Below are 19605 nucleotides of genomic sequence, written 5' to 3' on the forward strand. Positions count from 1 at the left end.
CCTTCATTACATGGATTCTAAAGTATCTTACCCAAGTTTTGATGGCTAAAATGATTAAGTTTTTTAAAAAATACCTGTGCTAGGAGTTCCTGACGTGGCGCAGCAGAAACTAATCCAACTAGGAACCGTGAGGTTGTGTGTTTGATCCCTGGCCTCTCTCAGTGGGTTAAGGATCCGGTGTTGCCATGAGCTGTGGTGTAGGTCGCAGACACAACTTGGATCTGGCATGGCTATGGCTGTGATATAGGCCGGCAGCTGTAGCTCTGATTAGGCCCCCAGCCTGGGAACCTCCATATGCTGTTGAGTGTGGCCCTAAAAAGACAAAAAGACACACACGCATACACAAAAACTTGTGCTTTCATGACTGCACATTGTTGTTGCTGTCATTTGAAGGACTGCCTCTCTTTACATCCTGGCTGGGTGATGCTTGTGCTGAAATTAAGCTACCCTCTCTCTGATGTCTCTTCTGGGAGATCTCCATTCCTTTTGCTTGCCAGACACCTGTCCTGCATTACTCCAAATTTTGCTTTAGTGGAGTAGCCCTTTTACCAGAGATCAAAACTGAAGATTGATAGACCAGTATTGAAATTCACCAATAATTGCTTGCAGTAGAGTTTTTCACCATTACTAGTGTAATACTAAAGAATTCTGTTATTGCCAGAAAATGGAACAGATGGCAGTTCCATCAGAATGTAATATTATTGTTTGGTCTTTTTTAAAAAAAGGTTTTTATTTTTTAATTGTAGCTGGTTTACAATGTTCTGTCAGTTTTCTACTGTACAGCAAAGTGACCCAGTCACACATACATATATATATATTCTTTTTCTCACATTATCCTCCATCATGCTCCATCGTAAGTGACTGGATATAGTTCCCAGTGCTATACAGCAGGACCTCATTGCTCATCAATTCCAAAGGCAATAGTTTGGTCTATTGTTTGGTCTTTATCATTGAGAAAAACATTTTTTTTCCCTTTTTATGGCTGTACCTGTGGCATATGGAAGTTCTTAGGCTAGGGGTCAGGCTATAGCTGCCAGCCTATGCCACAGCCATAGCAACACCAGATCTGAGCCACACCTGCAACCTCCACTGCAGCCTGTGACAACACTGAATTCTTAACCCACTGAGCAAGGCCAGGGATCAAACCCACCTCCTCATGGATACTAGTCAGGTTCCTGAGCCACAAGAGGACTGAATAAGCAAATTTTGAAAATCAAGTTTCTACTCTATTTCATGTTTTTCATCCTATGCTGTAGCTGGTATCCCTCGAGGGGATAGATTTGGGTGGTATTAATTGGACAAATAATACAATATCTTACATTAGAATATAGTTTGAAGAAAATGGAACATATTTGTAGGTAGCTGTCTGTGGGTCTATTTGATTAAGGTCAGTAAAACTAGAGAATGCTTGTTTTGGCCAGTAAATTTGGCAAATGAAATAAATAGATTAGGAATAGAGAGTTCCCTTGTGGTGCAGCAGGTTAAGGATCCAGCATTGTCTCTGCAGCAGTCCAGGTCACTGCTGTGGTGAGGGTTTGATCCCTGGCCTGGAAATTTCTACATGCTGCAGGTACAGTTCCCCCCCACCCCCACCAAAATAGACATTATGTGATCATGTTAAGTGAAATATAGTGAAATGAAATGTCAATGCCCTATGCATTTTATGCTTTGGATCTCTTTGCAAGAATGCCAGTAATATATAAATAGATAGGGGAGTTCATGCTGTGGTGCAGTAGGATCAGCGGTGCCTTGAGAGAGCTGGGACACAGGTTTGATCCCTGGCCCAGCACAGTGGATTAAGAATCTGGCATTGCCACAGCTGCAGCCTAGGTGACAACTGTGGCTCAGATCTGATCCCTGACCTGGGAACTCCATATGCTGCAGGGCACCCCCCCCCCCAAAAAAAAGAAAAAGAAAAAGAAAAAAATAGATATGGTATAAAAGAAAGAATACTTGAAGAGATTGCAATAATGGCCTCTAAAAAAGGAAATCAGTTCGAGGACAAAAGCTGAGATTGTGATATTAGGACAAAAGCTGAGATTGTGATATTGGGGCAAAAGGATAATAGCAGGGAAGATAAATAACTAGGCAAAAATGTCAGTGACCTAAGTATTGCTGTGATAATCGAGGTTATGCAATACATCTTCAGCCAGATTTTCCTAGTCTGATCTAAATTAAATACTTTGTAAAACTAAAATATGTTTTCATGACAGTATATTATACTGATGCTTAATTTTGTAATATAGCCGTTGCAGACTATGCCTTAGGATAAATGAAACTAAAGCCAAGGTCCTCCTTGTGTTTTTGGTAAAAGTTCATTGGATAGTTCCTGTTTACTGCTAAAATTAGAATGACGAGAAGACTAGCATGATCTCTGTATAAGGTTGATATACACATTCGAGGAGGATTCCATATTTTTAAGTTGATATTTTTATTTGATTCACTTACTACCAGGCTGTTTTCCTGCTGCAAAGGAAATTGTTGGAGTCCATTTGTACTTTCTCCTTAGTCCGTCACTATTGGTAGAATCACCAACCACCATGATCATTGCAGCACAGTCCAGACATTTTCGTTCAATTTTGAAAATAATGCCCTTGCACCAGCCAGTTGCAACAATGATGTATAAATATATGCTTAGTTCATTATGTGTGCATGGTAGTATGTAATCATAGGCACAGACACCAAAGCTCTAGTTTTATGACATTTCACATCAAGAAACAGGGAAATCCATTGGAGACCATAGACCATGCCGAAGCTTTATGATGGCCCCTCATTCTCTCTCCCAGATCAATTTGGCCTTCTGGCAGATAGTATACATCTGTAAAATTTGGAATGTTGAGCTGGTTAAAACTGAAAATAATGCTCCAAAGCAAAGAGACCTTCTGTGAAATATATCTGGATGTAGTTAGGTGAATATATTGTGTCTGCTAGAACTCACCCCATCAGAGTTGTTAGCGCCAACTTTATTGAACTAAAGCGAAAATTTATTATTTTGGCATTTGGATTTTTTTTTTCCTTTCTCAGTGGGTAGAAACTACCTGTTCTGAGTGAGGAAGATAGAGCAACTCATTCTACTGAGATACCTGTAGCTGACCCAAATTTCATTTTGTTTATAATGGCAGGCTGAGATTTGTTATTCAAGACTCATCTTTTCATCTTTTCATTGTCTGGAAAGACCATAAGGCTAATCAGTGGGGTGCAAACAAGTTTCAATACATCTAGACACAGAGAGGTATCACCAGAAGGAATAGTAATTGACCAGAAGTCCCAATAGTGACCAAATTACATCTTTACCCTTTGACATAAGGAAATAAGGTAGCTGTTTGTTCTGCTAAAGACAAGAAAAGACAAAGGGAAAATGGTATGGAGCAAATGTTCTCCAGAAGTCTCACCCTCACCCAGAGTAGCAGGAAATCTTGAAAGAAGACTGTTGAGGTATTCAAAGCCATGGGAAAGCTTATGAAGACATTATGCTATACCAGAAAGAAACAAAAGAGGAAGAGCCATTTGATAAACTTGAGGAGGAAAAGTTCTCATTCCTGATAACTTATGGAAACTTCTTGCCTTCAGCTTATTACAACCCTTTAAGAGAATCAAGCGAGCTGGAAGATACATTGCTAGTGTTACCTTTTCTACTTTTATTTATTTATTTATTTATTTGTCTTTTTGTCTTTTTTTCTTAAGACCGCACCCATGGCATATGGAGCTTCCCAGGCTAGGTGTCTAATCGGAGCTGTAGCCGCTGGCCTACACCAAAGCCACAGCAATGCCAGATCCAAGCTGCATCTGCAACCTACACCAAAGCTCACGGCAATGCTGGATCCTTGACCCTGCTAAACGAGGCTGGGGATGAAACCCCAAACCTCATGGCTCCCAGTTGGATTCATTTTCCCTGCGCCACGATGGGAACTCCTTTTTTTTTTTTTTTTTTTTTGTCTTTTTGTCTTTTTTTCTTTTTCTACTTATTTTTAAGTAACTGTTTAATCTAGAATTCTTAAATTCAATTAATTTATTTAGATGGGCCCTGGATGTACTCCTTTGTCTCTTCAAAAGAGTACGTTCAAGTCCAGAATAGGTGTTAGCTTGTTTCAGGTTAAGAAAAAGTGAAGTTATTTTTGGTGAAGCCCCCAGCTTCTTGAAGGAAAAAGAGTTAATTTTAATACTGACTTTAAGATGAAAAGTAGGTCCCTTTTATACTTTATAAAGTGAGCCCATTAATCAAGAAAGGAACAGTGTATGGCTAGCATCATTCATGTAATTCCAAGTAATAAATAGATTTTCTTCCTGAAACATTGTGGGACACAAGTGATTGTAAGGGGGAATTAGGACTGTGAGCCCCATTTTTTGGTTATCATCAGTAATAAGTTTGGTTATAAACTTTGATTTGTTATAAAAAATTAAGCTTTCAGGGTCTTTGCATGTTCCATGGGAGCTAAATTTTTTGCTTAGCAGGAAACTGAAGTAATATTTCAAGAACCCCTCCATATTTTGCATTTCCTTATAGTAACTGGTCATGCTTCCTTACCAGGCTGGTCTCTTCATTGATCTCATATTGGTTAAATTTTCATGGAGGCAATCAGGTGCATAATTAGGCTTCCGTGTTCAATGTTGTGTTGAATTACTTTTGGGCCTTAAATGTAGATACAGCTGCCAAGCTTAAATACCATACAGTTGTTTCTCTCTTTATATAAAGTATACTACTTTGTAATGATTTTACAAGGAAAATATCTTTTTCCTCATTAAAAAATTACCCTCTACCTTATGCCAAATTTCCTTTAAGTATTTCTTCTGTGAACTATATTGTATCTTGCTAACTATCCATGAGCTGTGTTACTGATTTTTAGCCCAAAAAGGTCATCCCTGATTATTTCCAGTCAATCCAGATATGATTAATTAAATAAAAGGCATTTATTTTAACATGAAGAGAAAAATGGTAGCATTGTCTCTTTCATTCCCCTTTACTTCTTGCTTTTCCTTATTGGTCTTTATATTTTTCATTCCAAAGAGCCAAAAATGTTTGTTACCACAACTTTTGCATTTTTATTATTTCATTTTATTTTTTATATTTTTGTCTTTTTAGGGCTGCACTTTTTGCTTCTTTTTAGGGCAAATGGAAGTTCCCAGGTTAGGGGTCAAATCAGAGCTGCAGCTGCCGGCCTATGCCATAGCCACAGTAACACAGGATCTGAGTTGCATCTGTACACCGCAGCTCATGGCAACGCTGGATCCTTAACCCACTGAGAGAGGCCAAGGATTGAACCAACATCCTCATGGGTACTAGTCGGGTTCATTACCACTTAGCCATGACAGGAACTCTCTGACTTTGCATTTTTATTTCTATTACTCTTTGCAGTTTCCCCCTTTTTCTTTAAATAAGAAAACCAGTATAATCTCATATATAAACTTAAATAGATTTTATAAATTACATATAGCATAATTCTGAAATAAGAATTTCTATATGTATTTCTATCTGCTTTATTATGTCCTTGTTGATTTATATTTGATTATTTTCTTTTGTGTTTTATCATTATTGAAATGTGTCAGATGACCATTTGAGGTTTTTATTATTATTGAAATGTGTCAAATGACCATTTGAGGCTGCTGAGACTGTACAGACTAAGTTAAACAGATACTGTCCTCATCCTTTTGGCATTTTGTGGGTCAATAGAATACAGAGACAAATACAAAGATGAGGATAAGAGACATGCATGCAGATATCAAACATATTAATAAAATACTCTAAATAAAAATTTTTTAAAATAATTTTTATAAGCTCTATCATCTCCTTACAATTGGCCTGAAACAACAAAGTTCAGTTCCTTTCTGGACACATGGATCTAGATAGCATTGATCCAGTAGATAAGAGAGAGAACCTTCCTTGAATTTTATGCTCCAAGCACTATGTTAAGGATTTTTTTTTTCATGTATTACATCATTTAATTCTTGTGATATCACTATGAGGTAGTAACTATTTTTGCACTTTGTACTTGTGCACTTTGCACAAGTAAGGAAACTGCCTGGATTTTCCTCTCCTAAGGAAGTCTTAAAAATTGTAGAGCTCTCTATAGGATCAGTAGAGCTGAGAATGATGGAGTAGTGCTCTGAACCAAATCAGAATACTCAGGTTAGACCATTTCTACTCTGCCATTAGAACACTGGTTTCATATATGTTGTTCTCACTGCTGCTAAATACTACTAAATAATACCAAAATTGAAAAAATGTAGAAGTTTCTAAAACATTTTTGGGTCCCTCGAGTATCCATTTGCTAGAAGTGTTAAGATGTTAAAACTTACATCACTGGTTAGAGTCTCTTTATGGAATGGTTAGAGTTGTTCTTTTCTTTGGACAAAAGGAAACACTCTTAATCCTGCCCACTTGTCTTAACGAATGCTTGCTGTTAAGCACAAAGTGGTTAATAAAGAGGACTCAAAGAGTTAGAATTTACTCTTTTCTTCAACTAGAAAAATAAGGCAAAATATTAATTTTTTTTGAAGTTTTAGTCATTCTTTTAGTTCTGCATTTTGAAATCATAATTTACCAAATACTGCCATCTTGATCTGAAAATGTAAGAGATTTAGAATTACCTGATTTACAGTGTATTTCTGACTGCCTCCTGATTATTTTATATGAAACTGTGATAATCTGCTTTGACTCCCTCATAAAGATAAGAAAAATATTTCCTAGAAAATGATGTCATTGTGGAATCATTTGTTCTATTGAGTGATGTGATATTATGAAACATCTCTCATTGCATTTTCCACATTGCTTAACTATATTTACCTTTTCTTACAATCCTATCCTTCTAATTGTCATCTCTATCTATTAATATTTAGTTTCCTTTTGAGCTTAAATTTTTGAGAAATTTTAATTTATCCTATCACACTAAAATTTGAATTTTTACTTTTTTTCTTTTTTTTTTTTGTCTTTTTGCCATTTCTTGGGCCACTCCCACGGCATATGGAGGTTCCCAGGCTAGGGGTCCAATCGGAGCTGTAGCTGCCAGCCTATGCCAGAGCCACAGCAACGCGGGGTCTGAACCGCGTCTGCAACCTACACCACAGCTCACGGCAATGCTGGATGGTTAACCCACTGAGTAAGGGCAGGGATCGAACCCGCAACTTCATGGTTCCTAGTCAGATTCATTAACCTCTACACCACGACAGGAACTCCTAAAATTTGAATTTTTAAAGTTCAAATTGGGAAAACTAGTGACTATATTTTGAGATTTGTTGTGTTTTCTTCATATAGCAATATAAAATATGAAAATTAAAATTATTGTTTAATCTGAGATCAAGTATTTATTAATTTAAATTTCATTTTATTAATGGCTCTTATGTTTGTTTACCACATATGGTTCTGCTGCTCACACTAGATTCTTTAGCCCACCTTAAAGTCCTTGTTCACCTTTATTGATAATCAAAAGTCTACATTGGGGAGTTCCTACTGTGGCACAGTGGGATTGGCAGCGTCTCTGCAGCACCAGGATGTGAGTTCATTCCCAGCCCGGCACAGTGGGTTAAAGGATCCAGTGTTGACACAGCCTGGGCCACAACTGCAGCTAGGATCTGATCCCTGGCCCAGGAACTCCATATGCTATGCGGCTGCCAGAAAAAAAGAAAAAGAAAAAAGAAAATGAAAAAACAGTCTACATTGGTATAGATATTGCTAACTTAGACCTTAATTATTTGTCGTAATTTAAAAAAATCCATTGGCTAGACCCTTCCTATGCTCATCTGTGGACTTCCTTTTAGGGATCTTTATCTTATATAATGTATTAAATCTCTGAAATGGATTTTCATAACACTTTTTTATAGTACTGTGAATTTAATAGCAAAAATGAATTGTATTCCCTACTAAAGGAGTTTGAATTTTTTACATCCTGGTCATGAGAACTTGATTTTCCAACCTAAAGTTGTGAAGTAAGCTCTCTCTAAAAGAATGAGTTAAATCTGTTTTCTCATGGTCTGCTTGTAAAGGTCAGCGAAGGATAGCACTTTGAAAGAAATGGATAATATGCATCCTTCCAGAGCTAGTGTATATTACAGCTGTCCCTTTGGACTCATTCCAACAACAGCTCAGTGACTCTTAGAGGAAGAGAATTTTAGAGGCCCTAACTGGGGCTCAGAAAAAAATGTACGGAAAGATATTTGCTTCCCATGCATAACCACTGCAGTGAAATTTGTTTAAATTTATGTTTCTTATCCCTCCAATCCAATTGGTCTCAATACTTTGGATTTTCCTTTACAGGGTGTCATCCATTCCTTATTACTATTGCTACAAGTCTTTGTTCAGGCCCTTATTACATTTTCTCTGGAATAATTTCAACAAATTAGCGTTCCTACTTTCTCATTTATGATCTAGGATTACAGTGAGCCAAATAAATACTTTATCCTAGAAAAGTTCACTGTCTAGCAGGAAGTCAAACATGAATGTAGATAACTTTAATAAGAATGTATTGGGAGTTCCCGTCATGGCACAGTGGTTAACGAATCCGACTAGGAACCATGAGGTTGCGGGTTCAATCCCTGGCCTTGCTCAGTGGGTTAAGGACCCGGTGGTGCCATGAGCTGTGGTGTAGGTCGCAGACGTGGCTCGGATTCCACGTTGCTATGGCTCTGGTGTAGGCCTATGGCTGTAGCTCCGATTCGACTCCTAGCCTGGGAAACTCCATATGCCGCGGGAGTGGCCCTCAAAAAAGGCAAAAAGACAAAAAAAAAAAAAAAAAAAAAACAGAATGTATTGAAGTACAATTTGGAAATACGTATAAGAGGCTGGGTAACATTAAGAAAGGGAATATTAACTGGAAATAAATATTAAGGAGAGTAATCAGACCATAGAATTATTAGTTGATACTTGAATCATGCTATTTCTTTGTTTAACTGCAAGTGCAGTATTTTTTATTTTTTAAAATTTGGTGGGTTTTTGTTTTTGTTTTTTGTCTTTTTAGGGCCACACCCATGGCATATGGAGGTTCCCAGGCCAGGTGTCAAATCAGAGCTGTAGTCGCTGGCCTACACCACAGCCACAGCAACTCCAGATCCAAGCCATGTCTGTGACCTACTTCACAGCTCACAGCAACACCGGATCCTTAACCCACTGGGCTAGGTCAGGGATTGAACCTACAATCCCTGGATGGATGCTAGTCAGATTTGTTTCTGCTGAGCCACGAAGGAAACGCCTATTTTTTAAAGTTTTATTGAAGTATGGTTGATTTACAATGTTGTGGTAACTTCTCCAGTACTAATCATGTTATTTCTGTAGCAAGTATAGAGGCAAGATTTTGTTCTCTTGTTCTAAATAAGACTAAAGATTCATTTGTAATTTTCAAAAAACCCAAAAACTTATTTTCTAGTTAATGAGCAAATAGATGCAACTGAGATGCAAATTTAGCAACTGAGCCACAAAACAAATGTTTGCCTATTGACATGTCTGAGAATAAGGGTGCAAAATGCCTTGTCAACATATATATCTAAATATATACATTTATAAATGTGTCAGTTAAATAAGGAAACATTTGTTAAAATATATCAGTTAAATAAAAAAATGCTTGTAAAACCTTTGGTCATTCAACATTTATGCAGCTTCTATATTTGCGGAACGTAGATAGCTAAAAATACAATGTAGTTGTCTTAGCAAATTATAGCTGTTTAAGCTGCAATCAAGTCAGTATAGATAACCCCACATTTACAAGTATATACTTTAAGATAGCTTTCTTATTTTTAAGAACTTTCTGATGCAGATGTAATGTTGATATTCTAGAAACAGTAACTATTTTAAACATAATATACTTCTGAAACTGAAATCTGAATTAAAAATATGTTTTATGTATATTTTAAAGTAATCAAGTTAGAAAGTCTCTGCTGTCTTCAGTTGTGTTTCTAGAGACTCAACCCACAGTCAAGTAGTAGTTTTCTGTACTCTGCCTTGGTGGTATTGACTTTAGAGTATTCTACCAGATTTTGGTTTCTGCGTTTTGAGATGAATATTAGCAAAAGAACACATCCAGTGATAGCAAATATGATAAACTATTCTCACTTGAATTATGGTATAAGGAATTGGGGGTGAAAAGACCTAAAGTAGATCCCACTGTGGCACAAACTGAATGCCACAGTTTGGGTCTCTGCGGAGATGCAGACTCGATCCCTGGCCCAGCACAGTGGGTTAAATGATCCAGTGTTTACGAAGCTGTGGCACAGATCACAGCTGCAGCTCGGAATCAATCTCTGGCTTGGGGAACTTCCATGTGCCACAGGTTTGGCCATTAAAAAAAATAAATTAAAAAAAAGTCTTAAGGAAAATTCTAATCTCTGTCAATATGTGAAGAGATAGAGAAGGCAAAACAATTGAAGAAGTTTAGGAAAGCAACCCTCAGGTATAAACTTTCAAAGTGCTTTACAAAAACTTCTCTATCAAGTAGTAAGCTCCCAACACTGAATACATTTAATTGAATGACTTAGAAGATACTTTAGTATTTCAAGATTTTAACTTCACTGGCTTAAAATTAATGCCTGTTTTTGTTTTCAAAAGGCTTAGATTGAAAGTGTAGGATCATAGTTGTAAAGGCAGAGTTGAGATGAGTTATTAACCAATGTGCATTTAGATAATTCTCCAATTAATATCAATTCTGATACCATTTCAGATGCCTTTTTCCGTAAAAGGCCAGCTAGTAAGTATTTTAAGGTTTGCAGGCCACATGGTCTCTATAGCACCTGCTCAACTATGTGTTGTAATGCAGAAGCATCATTGGCAATATGTAAACATTGGCTGTGTTTCAATTAAACTTTATTTACAAAAGCAGGTGGTAAGCTGGGTTTGGCCTGTGGACCATAGTTTAACAACTCTTGCCTTAAATGATGAAATCTGGAAATAGCATTCTGATATAAATGGAGAAAGGCTTTCAGTTTAAGAGTTAAAAAACAAATTGTCAAGATGTCATTGTCTAATAGGGCTGAAAAAGTACATATCACATATTCAAAATATTGAATTGCCCAATGAATTAAGAAACTTTCAACTTAAAAGTCAAGTGACAATGGAAAGCCTGAGACTGTTTTCTACTGTGCTGCATGTTGTGTCCTTAAGGTGTTGTTGCTCCTGCAGAGCAATACCATCTACCCCACATGGACTGCTAATGCAGACTCAACCCTTACCAAGACATAAATGCAAGTTCAGGCCTCCTAAGAACAAAATGGCTTTCTCCGCCTCCTGCTCAAACACAGTAATTTTTAACAGTAATTTGAATACCAGAACAAGGAAGTAAATAGAAGTCTCTGATCAGCAAGGTATCTATTACATGTTTTTTTCTAACCTCACAAAGCAGAGGTTCTCATTTGGTCTCTTGGCCTTTAGTTTATACTTTATAGTTAGAAAATGATGATCAAGTGTTGGTACAGACTAGAAATGAGTAGCAGAACAGGAGGCTACTCTCATCAGGCAATCTGGCCACAGCTGAGAAGTGACCATTGCCTGCTAGAAAACAAGGATTGGGAGCATTTTAAAATCACAGTCTCCACCCTGAAGGTCAATAGTTTTGGAGCCAAAAATACCCTTAGACTCCTCATTAATACTGAAAAGCTTTGCTATATTGTGGTTTTGTATAGCATAGTAACTCATTTTATAATGAGGACTGTAACTCATCAAGAAAAGGGTAAATTGTGAAATATATATACTCTCTTAAGAAAACAGAACTGCGGAGTTCCCATCGTGGTGCAGTGGTTAACGAATCCGACTAGGAACTATGAGGTTGCGGGTTTGATCCCTGCCCTTGCTCAGTGGGTTGAGGATCTGGCGTTGCTGTGAGCTGTGGTGTAGGTTGCAGACGCGGCTCGGATCCTGCGTTGCTGTGGCTCTGGTGTAGGCCGGCGACTACAGCGCGGATTAGACCCCTAGCCTGGGATTCTCCATATGCTGCGGGAGCGGCCCAAGAAATGGCAAAAAGACCAAAGATAAATAATAAAGAATAAATTTTAAAAAAAAAGAAAACAGAACTGCCTCAACTGAAATACTTATTAGATGTATTTTAAAAATTAGGATAAGCAAAACCAATCTATTTCATAAGAGTTCTGAATAGTTGTGTTTTGTCAGTGTGTGAGTATTTGGTCCTGGCATTCTGAACTGAAAAGCCCAGTAGAGGGAGTTCCCATTGCGGCACAGGGGAGAAAAATCTGATTAGTATCCAGAGGATGTGGGTTCGATCCCTGGCCTTGCTCAGTGGGTAAGGGATCCGGTGTTGCCGTGAACTGTGGTGTGGGTCATAGACATGGCTCAGATGCAGCAATGCAGAGTTGCTGTGACTGTGGTGTAGGCCAGCAGCTATAGCTCCAATTCAACCCCTACCCTGGGAACTTTTTAGGTGCAGCCCTAAAGAGCAAAAATAATAATAACCTAATAGAGTAGTTCCTTGACCCTTAAAGTGTTTTGTATTTAGCAAAAACATTGTTGTCACCTCAGACCTCCAAATTACATAGATTCATATTTTAAATATTTTAGAGTGATTTAGTCCTCTCTACTGCTTTTCAAATACAATTTTTCTCTTTAAGTAAATTGTTTCTAAGTTTCTACATATCGGTTTAATGTTTATTTGATTATATCCTATGTTTGAAAAGCAAATTTTTTAAGAAATCTGAATTTAAAAACCAGGAAAAATTGTCATTTCATTCTTATGTTCAAAATACCTGAGACTCCCTTTTAGTTAGAGTGTACTGCATTAAATTCAAACTCCTTATCATGAAGTCTGCCCACTTTTCTGGCCCCTGCCTACCTTTCACCCCTTCTTTCTTATCACACGCCCTACTTATTCCCATACACTTCATACTCAAGTAATTAAAAAACAACTTGTATTGCTGGTAACAGGCTACATTCTTTCATGGTCAGTGGTTTTGCACACATACTCTTGTGGCAATCCAAAACAGCTTCCTCATCTAGTTCTCCCTTGTTCAAGCCACCTCTTTTCTGGGAAGTCCCTAATAATGTGTAATACTGTACTTAAACTTTACCTCTCTGATGCCTTCCCTGGCCTCCCCAGGCAGTTAGCATTTCCTGTGACTTTTCTATCTTACAGTAATTTTCCACTGTTAAAGTTGTTCCTATATCATGTCTTTCCCCAGTAAACTCAATAGCAAAGGGAAAGCATCTGTTTACCGTTGTTTTCATGCTATTTAACCTAGAACCGGCACAAGCAGGCCTTTCTCCAAAAAGAATAGCAGGGGATTATTCCTCACACCCAAGCTGTAGATAGCTGTGCCAATTAAATAGGGATATTAGGAGTCTGAGAAAGTACGGGAGCATCTGAGCCACTCAGTACTGTTCTGAACTCATCTGTGAGCCTTGCAATACCAGTGCTACCTTAAGGTTTCTGCACTTGACACTGGCACTACTTTATGAAGCTGAAGCTCCTTATTTACTTGCCTCTCTCTAAAAAAGAACCCAAGTCCCTTTTCCCACCCCTAACTGTTGCCAGTTCTGAATAATTCATAATAGCTTGAAAAGATAATGTGTGTATACTTTATAGGTTTGTTGATAATATTTAATATTTTTGAGTGCTTACTGTGAACCAGTCTCTTTGCTTACATGTTTTTCATATATTTATCTAACACAACAGTCTGATGAAGTATATGCCATTATCCCAACTTAACAAATGGGAGGACAGGCAGATGTAAGGTTCAATTAGATGAATTAAACTATTCAAGGCCATACAACTATTAACTAAGGCAGTCAGGACTTGGACCTAGTGTACCTTCAGAGCCCATTCTCTTATTCACCACCAGTGAATATTCCTGCCTTAACTGAAGCCCAGATAGTGGCAAGGTTATGTGCACTTTAAAATCATCTAGACCTGTAGTCAAAAATCCATATCTGAAAACAAAACAAAACAAAAAAACCATAAAAATCTATATCTAGCATTTATTGGTGGCAAATAACTTTATTTCTCTTCTTTATTTCAGATTTCTCATGTGTGAAATGGTAATACTTACTCCAAAAGGGTTATTGCCTACCTAAGTGCATGATATATGTTAAATATATAAATGTTAACTTCACTTGCCTCTTCTACATTTCTCTTCGTGTGAGCTCTGAGGAAGTGGTTGAACAGAATAAGGCCTGGCATAAGAAGACAAGAAAGTGAGCTAGCTTTCTCTTTTCTGTGTCGTGCTACCAGAGTATTAGCCAGTACCTGGCTTATAGGATCTCTAAGTGTTTTATGGCTATGATGGCATTTTTTTCTCTTAATGAGAAGGGTGTGTCATGAGTATTTAATAGTTTTTAATTGCCCATAAATATAATATAGTAGTATAAGGATTAGAATCAATGATCTCCTGTTGTACTAGACTTCTCTTCTGCTAATTCTTAGGAAACATATGTAGACTCTGAGGCTTGTTACTTATTGTATGAAATAGTTGCCCCCATGATTCTGTAACATAGACCTGTTAGTGCCATTCAGCAAAGAAAACTATAAACACAGCTGTTATTTTGGTGTGGTTTGTGGTTTGGTTTTGTTTTTATTTGAACTTTTTTTAAGCAAGCAGATCATCATTTAGATGTAGTCGTTTGGCATTTTCCCTTACATTCTTTAAATTTTTGTATATTTTTAAAAATCTTAGCTTAAGTCATTTCTGTAATTACACACTCGGATTGATCCATCTGGTCTTTTTACTAGCCAGTGAATTTTATTTTAAAAGTATATTTCAAATCCTGTAACTTCAGTGAGATATATATATATATATATATATATATATATATATATATATGTAATTTTTTTTTCTTTTTAGGACCACACCTGTGGCATATGGAAGTTCCCAGGTTAGGGGCTGAATTGGAGCTGCAGCTGCTGGCCACAGCCACAGCGATACCAGATCCTAACCCACTGAGCAAGGCCAGAGATCAAACCCACATCCTCATGGATACTAGTCAGGTTTGGTACTGCTGAGCCATGATGGGAACTCCAGAGTTTCTTACAAATTTGAAGAAAATATTTCAAGTATTAAAAATAATTTTATGTTCTTTATTATCTTCCATTTGATTTCTGCATTTCCAGAGGTAGAAGGAGAGTATGAAATTTCTTCTACTCCTCACCTCCTTCATATAATTATAACTCTGAAGCATATTATAAACACTTGTTTGTAACTGAGGATTGATATAGCAGAAAAGTCTGATCAGGAGTTCCTTGGTGGCACAGCAGGTTAAGGATCCAGCATTATTACTGCCGTGGCTCAGGTCACAGCTGTGGGGTGGGTTTGATCCCTGGCCTGGGAACTTCCACATGCTTCAGGTGCAGGTTGTTGGAGGGCAGTTAAAAAGAAAATGTCTGATCAAAGGAGGTCCTATTGCTCTCTCCAGGTCACACTGGCTGTGAGATGAAAGATAGATTGTAGGGGTGAATGTAGATGTGGGGAGACTATATAGGCTTCTGCAGTGGTCCAGACAAGAAATAGTAGTCGCCTAGCCCAAGGTACTAAAAGTGGAAATGAAGGAGTGTAGACAGATTCAGGATATAGAATTAATGAAATTTGTTGATGGATTAGATATTGATGGTATGACAGAAAGGAGTCAGAGATAGCCGGTTTCTGGAGTAGATGTACTGTGCTTCTGTCACTTTCTCACTGTGTTTGTTCAACTCCTGCTTATCCTTAAAGAACTTATTTCATGTTACCTCCTGTGGAAAACCTCACTACCAACTTCCATTAAGTTAGGTGACCACACCATATGCTTTTATAGCACCTGGCACTTCTTCATGAGAGCATTTTTTTTCTGTTTTGTACCTGTGACTTTATTACCCTACATGCACATCACCTTCACACTCTTCACTTTGTCTTGTGAGGGAAAGGCTCTTCCTGTCTGGCTCATCATCATATTTCCAGCACCTAACATGGTCCTGGGGACAGCACTGATACATTTTTTTTTTTCTGTCTGTTTTTTTTGGGGGGAGTGTGGGTGCACCAGCAGCACATGGAAGTTCTCAGGTTAGGGGTAGAATTGGAGCTATAGCTGCCGGCCTACACCACAGCTACAGCAATGCCAGATCCTTAACTCACTGACCAAGGCCAGGGATCAAATGCACATCCTCATGGATAATAGTTAGGTTTGTTACCACTGAGCTACAATGGGAACTCCTGATACATTTTTCTTCTTTTTTCTTTCTTTCTTTCTTTTTTTTTTTTTTTTTTTTTTTTTTTTTGCTTTTTGGGCCGTACCCCTGGCATATGGAGGTTCCCAGGCTAGGGGTTGAATCGGAGCTACAGCTGCAAGCCTACATCACAGCCATGGCAACACAGGATCTGAACCACATCTGCAACCTACACCACAGCTCACGGCAATGTCAGATCCTTGACCCACTGAGGGAGGCCAGGGATTAAACCTGCATCCTCATAGATACTAGTTGGATTCATTTCCACTGAGTCACAATGGGAACTCCTGATATATTTTTGATGAATGAACAAAGCATCATTTATAGCTATTGCCCATAGTGCCTGATAGAGTAATTGAATATAGTAAATTATCTGGGCTTTTTTAATTCATTCCTCTGGCTTAATTTTTATTTTTCTTTATTTTCTTAATGTCTCTTACTTTATATTTTCTTATACCCTTACATTTTAGTTTACTGAATAAAAGAAAATATAAACAGCAATATATAAACTTTATACTTTGTGGGTTACCTAAAAAATGAGCGTTTCACATTGTAATAATACTTAATATTTTAAAAAATATGTGCTTAACACAGTTAGTTGGATCGTTGTACTGAAAAAAGAGTCAATGGATATGTAGATCAGTTCACTTCACTCAGAAATATTAGTACTGGATTACTTGATAAAAGGGATGGATCATTGGAAATCCATCATCATGTCTCAAAGAAAATACATTAATGACACTTTATATTATAGTGAACATATACCTAAATTATACCTGAAAACAGAATGGTCTAAGATATCACTTAGATAATAATCAATACAAAAAAAGGAAATTACAAAGATTAAGAAAGAAGAAAAGACTGACCATGTCAATTCTAGTTAACACAAGATGGAGGAAGGGGGTGTGAAAGCAAAAGTATTTGACTTCTCTAGCCTTTACTTTACTCATCTTTAACATAAGAGCTATGGACTCATGATCTAAAAGATCCTTTCCAGCCCAAATTCTGTTGCTCCATAAAATAGAAAAGAATGATAAAGGTGATATGTGATGGGAATTTTGGTTTCAATTACAACTTACCCTTTATTCTTTCTGTAGTCCAAGCTGTCTTGATAAGACTTTAAAGTCTGTGCAAATAAAATGTTTTTATTAAATTAATTTATTAAATACAATTAAATACTAATGACTTTTTATGATTTCTGCTTTGGAATCAGTTCTTTCAGCCTAATTTGAAGCAACAATCTCCATAAAAATATTTAAGATGAATTATAATTAATTACCCTAATCCAGTCAAACGATAGAAAATGAGTTTTTGCTTTTAGTAATGCTGTAAATAAATATATTCCTTGATGGTCATTTCTCTTTTAATATATGTTTTCTTTCTTTGGTTTAGTTTTCTGCTTTGGGACAGCCACGCATCTAATTCCTTAAAGTACTTTTATATGTAAAACTTGTAAAGGATCAGAACAATGCCTCCAAGACCATCATCAGGTGAACTGTGGGGCATCCACTTGATGCCCCCAAGAATCCTAGTGGAATGTTTACTACCAAATGGAATGATAGTGACTTTAGAATGCCTCCGTGAGGCTACATTAGTAACTATAAAGCATGAACTATTTAAAGAAGCAAGAAAATACCCTCTCCATCAACTTCTTCAAGATGAATCTTCTTACATTTTCGTAAGTGTTACCCAAGAAGCAGAAAGGGAAGAATTTTTTGATGAAACAAGACGACTTTGTGATCTTCGGCTTTTTCAACCATTTTTAAAAGTAATTGAACCAGTAGGCAACCGTGAAGAAAAGATCCTCAATCGAGAAATTGGTATGATAACATTTTGAGATGGCATTATCACCCCATTCTAAATGCAGAAGCTTAACTATTTTCTCATTAGTAAAATATTTTGTCTGAACTGGTTAATTGCTTTTGTGATCTTAAATAGATTTCAAAATGAAAATCATTACTTATCTAAAGTGGTTTTTTTGACTGTTAGGAACCATTTTTAACATATTGAAGTCTATAATGTTTTCTTTAAGAAGCTTCACTTGTAGAAATGATTTATATTTGTTATATCCCAGTTTTGTTTTATTTTGTCCTTTAAAATGTAATTAATATGAATAATGTTTGCTATCTTTACTCCAAATTGCTAAATATATATTTTATATATTGAAAATATTTGAGATCTCATCAATTCTTACTATATGTATCATCAAAAATTTTATTAACACGGAGAAACTTGTTTATTGTGATCCTCCCAAACTACCTAATTTTCTATTTATAATAAGCATGATCTTACTGTGTGTTTAACAGAATGTTATATTCTATGTATAATTTTTTTTAAGGTTTTGCTATCGGCATGCCAGTGTGCGAATTTGATATGGTTAAAGATCCTGAAGTACAGGACTTCCGAAGAAATATTCTTAATGTTTGTAAAGAAGCTGTGGATCTTAGGGATCTTAATTCACCTCATAGTAGAGCAATGTATGTCTATCCTCCAAATGTAGAATCTTCACCAGAACTGCCAAAGCACATATATAATAAATTGGATAAAGGTAAGAAAATTGTAAATCTACCATAATTGGTCACTGTAGTGAAAACTTCTGTCTGTGTCTATATCTTTGTACAGTTGTGGGTTTTTTTTTTTTTTTTTTTGGCCATACCTGTGGCCAGGATGTTCCTGGGCCAGGCATCAAACCCAAGCCACACTAGTGACAGTTCTGGATCCTTAACCTGCTAGGGTACCAGGCAACTCCTGTACAGTCTTTTTTTCCTAGATAGATGATAATCTTCTTGAAAGCAGGGACTGCTTATCCTGACAGGAGATAGTTGAGTGCCAAGTATACCATTTGTGTGCAGTAAGTATTGCTTGATTGAATGAGTATGTGCATGGGGTACTGACCCTTGGTGAATTGTTTATCTCAGAATAAAAGTAAAAAAAAAAAAAAAATGGAGTTTGATATTTACTGTTACAGAACTACAGCTGGTTATCTTTTTACAAATAAAAACAAGTATAAATAGAAACATGAAATTTTGAGGAAACTCCACACATTCTTACTATATACAAAGAAAAATTATATTTCTTAACGTTAAATGCAGTAATTAACTCTTGATCATGCTGAGTGATAATAAGTTGACTTTTGACATTTAATGTATCAATTTCTAGAATTAAGTGAACATGAAAATATATAAACTATGTTGTCTTAGAAATGAAAATATTGTATCATAAATATTTCTATTTTTAAGATAACAAAGTGAAGTTTTTAATTGAAAGTTATAAATAGGTTAATTTACACACTATTAAATATATCAGTAGAATAAATTGTCATGACTATTTCAGCCTTATTATCCAGAGTAGTTTAATGCTTATAACACAAGAAACTTCATTTAAAATTCATTTCTACTTTAGCATACTTTTTTAAATGGAACGCTCTTTTCATTTTCCCCAATACTCCTTATGAAATTTTCCAACATATAAAAAAGTAGGAATTCCC

General features: G+C 36.6%; 2 protein-coding genes across 3 annotated transcripts in view; both read left to right on the forward strand.

Annotated features, from left to right (window-relative positions):
• LOC110256340 overlaps positions 1-14068 on the forward strand; it is a 58044-nt gene extending 43976 nt beyond the window's left edge. The window contains exon 3 of the mRNA XM_021069818.1: positions 13942-14068. Within this exon, the coding sequence (XP_020925477.1) occupies positions 13942-13964 (23 nt within the window). The 3' untranslated portion in view covers positions 13965-14068. The remainder of the gene's footprint in view (positions 1-13941) is intronic.
• Positions 1-19605, forward strand: part of PIK3CA (phosphatidylinositol-4,5-bisphosphate 3-kinase catalytic subunit alpha) — an 88217-nt gene that overhangs the window by 29378 nt on the left and 39234 nt on the right. The window contains exons 1-3 of one of the 2 annotated variants that reach the window (XM_021069858.1): positions 13985-14116; positions 17511-17938; positions 18457-18666. In XM_021069858.1, coding sequence (XP_020925517.1) covers positions 17587-17938; positions 18457-18666 — 562 coding nt within the window. In that variant the 5' untranslated portion in view covers positions 13985-14116; positions 17511-17586. Of the gene's footprint in view, positions 1-13984; positions 14117-17510; positions 17939-18456; positions 18667-19605 lie in introns of those variants that run through there. The other variant, XM_021069859.1, reaches the window with a different exon arrangement.

This window comes from Sus scrofa, chromosome 13 (assembly GCF_000003025.6).
Source record: "Sus scrofa isolate TJ Tabasco breed Duroc chromosome 13, Sscrofa11.1, whole genome shotgun sequence".
NCBI classification, from domain to species: Eukaryota; Metazoa; Chordata; class Mammalia; order Artiodactyla; family Suidae; genus Sus; species Sus scrofa.